Consider the following 11,377-nt stretch of genomic DNA (forward strand, 5'->3'; position numbering starts at 1 on the left):
GTCATTCAATCCACGACTGTTTGTGGGACGCTGGGCTGGGAGGGTGCATGAGGGAGGGGGCTGGGAGGGTGTATGAGGGAGGGGGCTGGGCTGGGAGGGTGTATGAGGGAGGGGGCTGGGAGGGTGTATGAGGGAGGGGGCTGGGCTGGGAGGGTGTATGAGGGAGGGGCTGGGCTGGGAGGGTGTATGAGGGAGGGGGCTGGGCTGGGAGGGTGTATGAGGGAGGGGCTGGGCTGGGAGGGTGTATGAGGGAGGGGGCTGGGCTGGGAGGGTGTATGAGGGAGGGGGCTGGGCTGGGAGGGTGTATGAGGGAGGGGGCTGGGCTGGGAGGGTGTATGAGGGAGGGGCTGGGCTGGGAGGGTGTATGAGGGAGGGGGCTGGGCTGGGAGGGTGTATGAGGGAGGGGGCTGGGCTGGGAGGGTGTATGAGGGAGGGGGCTGGGCTGGGAGGGTGTATGAGGGAGGGGGCTGGGCTGGGAGGGTGTATGAGGGAGGGGGCTGGGCTGGGAGGGTGTATGAGGGAGGGGGCTGGGCTGGGAGGGTGTATGAGGGAGGGGGCTGGGCTGGGAGGGTGTATGAGGGAGGGGGCTGGGCTGGGGGAGAGGTTTGGGAGGATTCCTACATCACGTGGCTCTTCAGGTTTGGAGATTTTCTTTGTTTGCGAAAAGCGGAGCGAACAGTACCGGAGTGTGTCCTCAGGTACCACACAACGTGTGTGTGAGAGAGAGAGTGTGAGAGAATGTGTGTGTGAGAGTGTGTGTGTGAGAGAGAATGTGTGTGTGTGAGTGAGAATGTGTGAGTGTGTGAGAGAGAATGTGTGTGAGAATGTGTGTGTGAGTGAGAATGTGTGTGTGTGTGAGAATGTGTGAGTGTGTGTGTGAGAGAGAATGTGTGTGAGTGTGAGAGAGAGTGTGTGTATGAGAGTGTGTACTGGTCCGTTACAGTGTGTGTGAGTGGGTCAGCTTCAACCTGTGTGTGTGAGTGAGGGGGCAGTTACTGTTCGTGTGTGTGTGTGTGTGTGTGAGTGAGGGGGCAGTTACAGTGTGTAAGTAAGTGTGTGCTGGTCAGTTACTGTGTGTGTGGGGGAGAGTGTGCGTGTGGGGGAGAGCGGGTGTGGGGGGGGGGAGGAGTGCGCGTGTGTGTGTGTGGGGAGGAGTGTGTGTGGGGGAGAGCGGGTGTGGAGGGGGGGAGGAGTGCGCGTGTGTGTGTGTGTGTGTGTGTGTGTGGAGGAGTAGTGTGTGGGGGGGGGGGGGGTGAGTGCGCCTGTGTGTATGGGGGGGGGGGGAGTGTGCGTGTGTGTGTGTGTGTGTGTGTGTGTGTGGGGAGGAGTGTGTGTGGGGGGGGTGAGTGCGCCTGTGTGTGGGGGGGGGGGGAGTGTGCGTGTGTGTGTGTGGGGGGGGGGGGAGGAGTGCATACCTGTGTGTGGGGGAGGAGTGCGCGCCTATGTGTGGGGTGGGGAGTGTGCGCGTGGGGGAGGGGGGAGTGCACGTGTGTGCGGGGGGAGTGTGTGCTTGTGCGGGGGGGGGGGGTGCGAGAGTGCGTGTGGGGAGGGTGTGTGTGCTGGTCAGTTACAGCTGGATGTATGGAGTGGGTAAGGGACAGTTACAACAACAACATTGCATATATAGAGTGCCTTTCACGTTGGGAGGATGTCCCAAGGTGCTGGACCCGAGCAGGGGGGAAATGGTCAGGGTGAGGGGAGGGAGGGAGGGAGGGAGGAGGGGGTAGAGAGTCGAGAGGGGACGTGAAGGCACGGTCGAAGAGAAATGCTGGTCAGGGCTGGAGCTTTTGGTGATGAAACTTTGCAGCTTTTGCTGACTCTGGTGTGAGAGTGGACCCTGTATGTGTCTCCTCACCTCCCGTCTTCCTGCAATGTAACTTGTTTTTCTCAGTAATTTTTCAAGACGTGTATTTACTAGAGAGAGTCTCGGGTCTCTCGTTTCCTCCCCGCACTCCAATGTCTCCTGTCTGTCTCTCTCTTGGACTGTGTGTGTATCTAGCGAAACCGTAGGCAAGTTTCCTTGCTCCACACGTCTGTTTACTTAGCAATAAGTAGGAACCCGGTTGTTAGCTGATTGGCAGGTCACATTCCAGGGATAATAATCTCTTTTTTAAAAAAAATTGTGGTCATTCAATCCACGACTGTTTGTGGGACACTGCTATACACAATTGGCTGCCGCGTTTCACCCACAAAATAGTCACTACACTTTACAGTGTATTCTGTGAAGCGCTTTGAGATGACTCGAAGACGTGATAAGGCATTGTATCAAATGCGAGGATCATTATGTGTTTCTGGCTGAAGCTCCTCACCACATTACATTCCCACTTTTGTCTCCAGCACCTGGGACCTTCATGCTCCCCCAGACTGTTTGAGCTCCTGGGAAGCCAATAAAATCATTTCCCTAATTTTCAAGGGATGGGATTATATTAGAGAGCTCCAGTGGGGGAACGAGCACCAGCACAGCCTAAACTTTCTGCCTCGGGGTTGATTCGTGATCCTCTGGAATATTAGAATTAATGGTTTGTTGAAACATCCGAGCTCGAGGCACTGGCAGAGCTAGTTCCCCTGTCAGTGACAGCACGTTAGAGACACAGTAAAGCTCCCTCTACACTGTCCGTCCACACTCCCAGGTCAGGGTTAGAGACACAGTAAAGCTCCCTCTACACTGTCCGTCCACACTCCCAGGTCAGGGTTAGAGACACAGTAAAGCTCCCTCTACACTGTCCGTCCACACTCCCAGGTCAGGGTTAGAGACACAGTAAAGCTCCCTCTACACTGTCCGTCCACACTCCCAAGTCAGGGTTAGAGACACAGTAACGCTCCCTCTACACTGTGTGTCCACACTCCCAAGTCAGGGTTAGAGACGCAGTAAAGCTCTCTCTACACTGTGTGTCCACACTCCCAGGTCAGGGTTAGAGACACAGTAACGCTCCCTCTACACTGTGTGTCCACACTCCCAAGTCAGGGTTAGAGACGCAGTAAAGCTCTCTCTACACTGTCCGTGCAACGTGTGGTAGGTTGGAGTTGTATTGGATAGGCGGTCGGGAGGAAGGGAGGGGCTCTGGGAACAATCGCTCAGTGTGTAAAGTAATCCCCGGTTTGTGACTCACAGGGACTGAGCAGCGGCCTGAGAGGCAAGTGAAACTTCCCAGCCATTCCTGCTACCTCAGAGCCGAGTCTCCCACAATCCCAGCTCGGCTCTACGTCTCCAGCACCTCACCAGCTCATTCCCGCTTCCTGATCACCGCACTGCTGCCCACCCCCAGCCCGGCACGCACAGCAATCTGTGCACAGCAATGTCCCGCAAACAGCCATGAAGTGAATGAGGAGTTTTATGTGGGGATTGTTCACCAGGACACTGGGCTGGGAGAGAGAAACCTCCTTTTTGAGTGTTGTCCCGGGATCTTCAGCCTCCACCGGAACAGGGCAAAAGCGGGACCTCAGTTTTGAAGGTGTCCCTGACAATGTGGTGCTCTCTCTGCCCCCCCCCCAGCACTGTGCTAAAACATCAGCTTGGACTGTGAGTCCCCCCCACCCACCCCCTCAGCCTGGGGCTAAGCCCACAGCCTTGTGTGTGAGCAAAGCTGGGAGGTGGGGTTGCAGTCAGTCCTGAGATGGCAGCTGGTGTGTGTGCGTGTCCGGACAGGCATGTGGATTTTGAATGTTTTTTCTTGTTGCAGTGATTTTGTTTGGGAGGGGCTAAAACATTACACAGCAGCGATCTCCCGGCCTGACCCTCAGCGCCGTGTGCCAGTCTGATGCACCCCGGGACCCCCATCACCTGATCCCCTGCAGCTGCACTGTTTTTTTTCCAGAATCTCTAATCTCTTTGTCTGATTTGTATAAGGAGTTAATTCTGAAGATTTTGCAGTGACCGAATCACATGAGCAGGTGAGGTTCAGGCCGGTCTCCTCTCTCGCTCTCTTGCACGCACACTCTGTTCTCAGGGGTTGGTCTGATGTGGGGTGTTGGGTGGGTGGGGGTTAAGCAGTGCTCCAGTAACAACTCCCTCACCCACACACTCAGGATTTGGTGGACCTGAAGGGTGAGGTGTTTTGGGGCTGAGAGTGTTTGTGTGTGTGTGTGGGGGGGGGCGCATGATTGGGTGTTAAGCAGTTCTCCAGTAACACCTGCGCTCCCCTCACCCCCCCACCCAGTGAGCACCATGAGCTGGAGCTTCCTGACCCGGCTGCTGGAGGAGATCCACAACCACTCGACCTTCGTGGGGAAGATCTGGCTGACGGTGCTGATCGTGTTCCGGATCGTGCTGACGGCGGTGGGCGGTGAGTCCATCTACCACGACGAGCAGAGCAAGTTCGTGTGCAACACGCAGCAGCCGGGCTGCGAGAACGTGTGCTATGATGCCTTCGCTCCGCTCTCCCACGTCAGGTTCTGGGTCTTTCAGATCATTATGATCTCGGTGCCGTCCATCCTGTACCTGGGCTTCGCCGTTCACAAGATCGCCCGCACAGAGGCCGTGCCCCCCCCGCGCCGGCGCCCCCCCCCCATCGTGCACCGTGGCCCCGCGCGAGATTACGAGGAGGCCGATGGGGACGACGAGGAGGACCCCATGATCTGTGAGGAGATGGAGCCGGAGCCACCGGCCGGGAAGGGGAGGCAGCCGATGCCGGAGAGGAAGCAGCACGACGGGCGGCAGAGGATCAAGCAGGACGGGCTGATGAAGGTTTACGTGGCGTCCCTCATCGCCCGCACCGGCTTCGAGGTGGGCTTCCTGTTCGGCCAGTACCTGCTGTACGGCTTCGAGGTGATCCCCGGCTTCGTGTGCAGCACCAAACCTTGTCCACACACCGTGGATTGCTTCGTGTCGCGGCCCACCGAGAAGACCATCTTCCTGCTGGTCATGTACGTGGTGAGCAGCTTGTGTTTGCTCCTCAACCTCCTGGAGCTGCTGCACCTGGGGGTGGGGGGCGTCCGGGACGGGCTGCGTGGCCGGAGACGCCGCGGCCCACCTGCCTCGGCCCCCGCGCACTCCCACGCGCCCCCCGGCTACCACTCCCTCCTCGCCAAGGAGCAGTACCGGCACCGACTGGCCAATGGGGCCCCCGCATTCGGCGGCCAACCCTCCGACGACCTCCAACATCTGCGCCACCACCTGCACCTCGTCCAGCAGCAGCTGGACATGGCCTTCCGGAACCATCCGGCCGCAGAGCCGGGCAGCCACTCCCGCAGCGGCAGCCCCGAGTCCAACAGCACAGCCGCCGAGCAGAACCGACTGAACTCGGCTCAGGAGAAAGAGGGGGCGCCGGCTGCGTGCGCAGGTACGGGCTGGGACTCGGCGGCGGGGGGGCCTGAGGCAGGACACGGCAGGGGGTGTGGGTGGACAGTGGAGGAGCAGTGATGGGTACTGGGCAAATGGGATGTGTGGGGTAGGAGGGCAGGGGGTAGGAGGGCAGGGGGTAGGGTGTGGCCGGGATGAACAGTACGGTGGGGGGGGGGGGGGGGGAGGGGTATCTGAGTGGGGCTGACTGTCCGCTTTGTCCACAGGGGTGAAGGGATGAGGGCGAAGTGGAGCCTGAACTCGGTACCACACAATGACTGGAAGATTGCAGCAGCTGATGTGACGATTCCGGGGTGGGTGGTGGGGGGCAGTTTCAAAGGGTGGGGGGTGGGTTCTAGTTTTTAATAGGTGCTGAGTGGAGGAGCCGGGTTTAGTACTGGGTCTTTGGTGCTGTTTGGTGGCTGGTGGTTGGGGGGTTCCCTCCCCACACCCCCACCCGTGCCCACCCCGCCTTCTCTCAAGGTTTGTACTTTTGTTGAATTTATAGATGCGTCTTCTTCGTTGTTGTAGCGTTTAGGTCTCATTTACGAGCGTAGAACATTCCAGATCACTTGCTGATCAGCCTATTTTTCTATATCTATTTTCGGGGAATCGGTGGTGTGGATGAGGAACTGAGGAAAAGTGAGTGACGCTGTGGGGGGGGGGGGGAGGAATGTGAGTCCTGACATTTCAGACCAGAGGCTGCTGTCCTCTGATTCTGACATCTGGGGTGTGGGGGGGGGCCTGTTTACAGTTCCCGGCCTTGTTGTTTACAGAACCATGGCCTCCCCCTCGCTCGCTCCCTGTGGGGGTGGAGGGAGAGGGGGGGGTGAACCAGCACATTTTTAACCTTTGTACTTGGTCTAACTGAATTTTGTACTTTTTTTTAGAAAAATATAAAGATTCACAAACTCACAAAAACCTCAGTCACAGTCAATTATTTGATACAGTGCCTTATCACGTCTTCGAGATGTCTCAAAACGCTTCACAGAATATGTTTTAGTGACTGTTGTATTTTATAGACGTAACGCAGCAGCCAATTGTGCACAACTGTGTCCCAAAACAGTCGTGGATTGAGAGACCAATTTTTTTTGAAGGGGTTATTACCCTTGGAAAAGCGATCCTCCAATCGACTAACAACTGGGTTCCTACTTCTAGGGAGGACAGATTTGCAAGGCTGTGAGGAGAGCGCGGGGGAGTAAGGGAACAGACCCAGTAAAGACCTGGGAATGAGAGCCACACCACCCGCCATGGCGGTTAGATCGTGGGGTGTGATGGAATGTGTTGTGGGATGGTATGGCCTCAGTGAGGGGGAAGGTGTCACCTGGAGAGATCCAGATTTCAGTGAGGGTGGGTGGTGGGGGAGAGGAGTTTGCATGACCGGGGAGAAGGATTGATTAGGTCGGGAGGTGAATGAGAGAGGACAGGTTCGTATTGTTGCGGAGTTCAAAGAGCATCAAATGCGATTCTCCTTCAGCCTCTCCGCCCTCACTTTCCATCCCGGAATCTCCCCGGTCACCCCCTCTCTTGCCTCCTTCAAGGCCCATCTTAAGACCTTCCCTTTGGCCATCCTCCAACCCCCGGCTCGGGTCCAGACCCTTCAACCTCCAGCACTTTGGGATGTCCACCCGACTTGGAAGGCGCTATAAATGCGATTGGTTGTTTTCCGATTTTCCTCCCGGGAGTTTGCGCGGACCCCCGGTGGAGCGGGTGGGGGTGGGGCGGAGCAGCAGTGACTGCTGCCAGGTTCACTACCGGCTCCAGGAAGTCCCGGTGGAGGAGACTTTGCTGAACCATCGGTGGTGAGCGCGGAGGCCGAGAGCTTCCAGTTACAGGTTTGACCATAAAAGCAGCGTCGACACCGGGAGCAGCGACCCCAGAGTTTAATGACTTGATACTGACAGCAACGGGAATAGCGACAAAACCGACAGAAACTGTCTGAAACCATTCCCGTTCGTTACTCTGTCCCTCGGCAATCCCTCCCTCCCTCCCGGTCTCTCGGGGAAGGGGGAGAGCCCCAACACCCGCACCCCCGGGTTTGGGGTCAGATACACGCGCACTCATCAGTGATGATGTTGGGGATGGTCTCGTATTTGAAGGTGAAGCCGCCGTCGGAGGTGGTGCGGACCCGGAGCGGCCGCATGGTCCCGGGCACCGCGCTGCAGCACTCCCGCAGGGCCGGACTGGCCGCCAGGTGGTTGGAGTTGGCGCAGGTGCCGTTACAGTAGTAGAAGGTGAAGACGCTCGGCTGCACGATCCAGTTACCCCAACCGAGCGCCGCGAAGCTGATGTTGACGGCCGAGCGATGGCAGTCGTCGTGGACCATCTCCGGGGAGGGCGGTCTCTGCAGGAGGCGGACAGAGGCCGGGGACCAGGGCGCGGAGGCGCGCCGGGAGCGGGCGGGACCCACCGCCCGGGTGTTGGACAGGATGAAGGGCAGGTGGCCGTGGGGGGGGCCGCACGGGCACCGCGGGCACCGGACCTGCAGCATCAGCAGCTTGTGGGAGAGGAACGGCAGCCGGTGCGCGGCGATGGTGAACACCAGCCACCGGCCGTGTGTGCGGCTGCTCTCCGCCGCGCTCACAAACCGGTCCTTCTCGGTCAGCACGAACAGCCCCGCGCCCGCCCCCGCCTCGGCCACCCCCGCCCCCCCCTCGCCCTCCGCCTCGGCCCCCCCCGCCTCGCCCCCGCCCCGACCCCCGCCCCCCCCGCCTCGCCCCCCGCCCCGACCCCCGCTGCCCCGCTGTAGAACCAGAGCTGTGCCGCGGTGACGAGGCGGCGCTGGGAGTGCGCTGAGGGTTGGAACAGGAACGTGTGGTCACCGCCAAAGCCGCCGACGCGCACATCACACGGGATCTCTGTAACGGAACACAAACCGTCAGTCACATCGCCATCTGCCGAGGAATCGGCGCCGCTTCTCTGACACTGTCCCACCGACTCGGCCACTGCCCCGTGACCGGGAGTAAAGGGCAGCTCTGAGGTCACTCACAACGGCCGGAGTGAGTCTGTCCAGGTCACACCCTCCAGCTCTGCACACCGGTGCCCCGGACTGACCGGCGCCCCACCCTCTCCCGGACTGACCGGCGCCCCACCCTCTCCCGGACTGACCGGCGCCCCACCCTCTCCCGGACTGACCGGCGCCCCACCCTCTCCCGGATTGACCGGCGCCCCACCCTCTCTCGGACTGACCGGCGCCCCACCCTCTCCCGGATTGACCGGCGCCCCACCCTCTCTCGGACTGACCGGCGCCCCACCCTCTCCCGGACTGACCGGCGCCCCACCCTCTCTCGGACTGACCGGCGCCCCACCCTCTCCCGGACTGACCGGCGCCCCACCCTCTCCCGGATTGACCGGCGCCCCATCCCCCAGAGAATCCACTTTAACATCCCAGTCCTCACTGTTAAAGTCCTCCCCATGGCATTGCTCCTCCCCAACCTCTATTGGCAGTCGGGTACTCTGGAACTTCATCCTGGAGCCCCTCCACCTCACCCCCTCCCAAAACCCATCCCAAGACCTTCCTCTTTGACCTCGGCCCCTTCCCCCCCATTCCTCTCTGACCCCAACCCCAGCCTCCCTGTGACAGGCCATGCCTACGTGTAATTTGTTGCTGTTGTCACTCTCCAGTGCCACTCACCAGAAATGGGGAATAAGATGACCTCAGACTTGTCAGCGTCTTTGCTGGTCTGGTGTGCGAGCCAGCGGGTGAGGCGGCGAGCCAGGCGCGGGTTGGTGAAGGGGTTGCTGTGGTGGAGGGTGCCCAGGGGAGGGGTCTGGGGGGTGTTGGGGGGTGCGTCCAGGCCCAGCCGCTCCAGCATCTCCTCCTGAGCCTGTGCCAGGATGGCATCCTCACTGAGACTGTGCTGCGAGCAGCCTGTCACCAACCCCGGCAGCACCCACACCCCCAGCACAGCCAACATCAGCATCCCACACCTGTGAGAGAGAGAGTACTAAACACGCATCCACACCTGTGTGTTAGAGAGTATCAAACACGCATCCACACCTGTGTGTTAGAGGGTATCAAACACGCACCCACACCTGTGTGTTAGAGGGTATCAAACACGCACCCACACCTGTGTGTTAGAAAGAGTATTAGAGGAGTCCTGTAGCTCAGTGGTTAGAGCACTCGCTTTGCAAGTGAGAGACCTAAGATCAATTCCAGGCAGAGGGCGAAACCTTGGGCAAGTTTCCTTACTCCACACAGAGCCTAATAATAATCCCTCCAAAACAATACAATAATAAATTGGTCATTTTCAATCTACGACTGTTTGTGGGACATTGCTGTGTGCAATTGGCTGCCGCGTTCGCCCACAAATATACAGTCAATTCACTTTACAGTGTGTTCTGTGAAGCACTTTGGGACGTCCTCCCGACATGAAAAGCGCTATATCAAATGCAAGGATTATTATTATTATAAACACGCACCTGCACATGTGTGTTAGAGAGAGTATTAAACACTCACCCACACCTGTGTGTTAGAGAGTATTAAACACGCATCCACACCTGTGAGAGAGAGCGAGACAGTGTCAAACACGTACCCACATCTGTGTGTTATAGGGTTAGGGGAGTATTAAACACACACCCACATCTGTGTGTTAGAGAGAGTATTAAACACGCACCCACATCTGTGTTAGAGAGAGTATTAAATACACACCCACGTCTGTGTGAGAGAATCAAACACGCACCCACATCTGTGTTTGTGTGTGTGTCAGAGCGCTTAACAGTGGGGGCTCGCGAAGGGTGGGGGGGGGAGAGGTGACCGTAAGCACAGTCGAAAAATAAGGTTTTCAGACAGGACGTGAAAAAGCAGAGAGAGAGTGTTCCACAGTTGTGGGGCGTAATGGCTGAGAGTGCGACCTCCAATGGTGGAGCGGAGGGTGTGAGGGACAAGCAGTGGATCGGGTCTATCACGAGGTTTGTACCCACAGGTAGGGCGGGAACGGAGTAGTGGGGGGGGCAGTGTATGGGGTGGGGTGGGCGGGTAGTAGGGCGGGGGGTATGTATGAACTGGGAGGTGAATGGTCGCCCACTGGGATTCTTCGCAGCTCAGGTATGTTTATCTGCTCAACCTTCTTGTTCTCGGCCCTCGACCCTCCCCCACCCCAACCCCTGCCCTCCCATGTGCAGGTGACCCGGACAGAGAGTGTGTGGGGGTTACACACGGAGTGTGTGGAGCTGGTGAGGGAGCTGGTGGAGTGGCTTCGTGCTCCCTGGGAGGAGATGTTTGGAGTGCCACTGAGTCACCGTGCAGTCCGATCTGGACTGGCTGGAGGCCTGAACGAGTGACGGCCACCACAGAGCAACACAAGGCAGTTTGTCCCGGGAACAGCCCACGGCCGATGGTGTGAGCTGCTGACCGCCAGGGCGTGACCGTCTCGGCCCTGTCCTGCCCGGCTGCATTTGGGGTAAGGTACGGTCGGAGGCGGGCAATGTGGCGGAGGTGGAGGAATGCTGTTCTGATCAGGGACCAGATGTGGGGGAAGAATGACAACTGGGGGTTGAACTGAGCACTAACATTGCGCACTGGTTCGGTGAGTCTGAGGGAGAACCCAGGGAGATTCAGGAGTTCAGATCCACAGGAGTGAAGACATTGACGGGAGCCAAGGAGTACACCTTCCATCTTCTCCATATTCAGCTGCAGGAAGTTTACACTTATCCAGACCCTGATGTCTCTGCCTGGGATTGAACTCAGGTCTCTCGCTTGCAAAGCGAGTGCTCTAACCACTGAGCTACAGGACTCCACAAATCCAGGAGAACGAGAAGGCAGAGGGTGAGCATCACACACACACACCTGTGAGAGAGCATCACACACACACCTGTGAGCATCACACACACACCTGTGAGAGAGCATCACATACACACCTGTGAGTGAGGATCACATACCTGTGAGAGACGGTGAGCATCACACACACACCTGTGAGAGTGGAAAAGAGAGAAGTGTTTGATAAAGACAGTCAGATGTGTATGAAAGACTGATAAAGAGCGTAAGAGAGAAAGATGTGAGAGAAGGACAGACAGTGATTGTGAGACACGTACCGTGTGATACAATTGTCTGTGAAATTTCCACGCTGTGCCAGGGTATACCACGCTGTACCAATCTGT

At 58.2% G+C, this 11,377-nt stretch overlaps 2 protein-coding genes across 3 annotated transcripts; one reads left to right on the top strand and one right to left on the bottom strand.

Annotated features, from left to right (window-relative positions):
• Positions 1-570: 570 nt before the first annotated feature.
• Positions 571-6,189, top strand: LOC103189796 (gap junction gamma-1 protein-like). 2 transcript variants are annotated; one of them, XM_042336552.1, is made up of 4 exons: positions 571-698; positions 3,848-3,891; positions 4,158-5,279; positions 5,506-6,189. In XM_042336552.1, exons 3-4 carry the CDS (start codon positions 4,166-4,168, stop codon positions 5,517-5,519), a joined length of 1,128 nt encoding a protein of 375 aa, XP_042192486.1. In that variant the 5' UTR covers positions 571-698; positions 3,848-3,891; positions 4,158-4,165; the 3' UTR covers positions 5,520-6,189. The 2 variants fall into 2 exon arrangements, with proteins under 2 accessions (XP_042192486.1, XP_042192487.1); XM_042336553.1 differs by having other exon boundaries at positions 571-638.
• An 864-nt stretch (positions 6,190-7,053) lies between these two features.
• inha (inhibin subunit alpha) lies at positions 7,054-9,201 on the bottom strand. The gene is made up of 3 exons (XM_042336171.1): positions 8,913-9,201; positions 8,009-8,136; positions 7,054-7,910 (listed from the first exon to the last, which is right to left on the bottom strand). Exons 1-3 carry the CDS (start codon positions 9,199-9,201, stop codon positions 7,323-7,325), a joined length of 1,005 nt encoding a protein of 334 aa, XP_042192105.1. The 3' UTR covers positions 7,054-7,322.
• Positions 9,202-11,377: the final 2,176 nt, after the last annotated feature.

Source organism: Callorhinchus milii, unplaced genomic scaffold (assembly GCF_018977255.1).
Source record: "Callorhinchus milii isolate IMCB2004 unplaced genomic scaffold, IMCB_Cmil_1.0 Scaffold6, whole genome shotgun sequence".
NCBI lineage: Eukaryota > Metazoa > Chordata > Chondrichthyes > Chimaeriformes > Callorhinchidae > Callorhinchus > Callorhinchus milii.

Coding starts and splice junctions, on each gene's coding strand:
- LOC103189796 (XM_042336552.1), top strand. CDS start 4,166: ATGAGCTGGAGCTTCCTGACCCGGCTGCTGGAGGAGATCCACAACCAC.
- inha (XM_042336171.1), bottom strand. CDS start 9,201: ATGCTGATGTTGGCTGTGCTGGGGGTGTGGGTGCTGCCGGGGTTGGTG. Junction 8,137..8,912: donor CATCTTATTCCCCATTTCTG/GTGAGTGGCACT, acceptor GTTCCGTTACAG/AGATCCCGTGTGATGTGCGC. Junction 7,911..8,008: donor TCTACAGCGGGGCAGCGGGG/GTCGGGGCGGGG, acceptor GGGGTGGCCGAG/GCGGGGGCGGGCGCGGGGCT.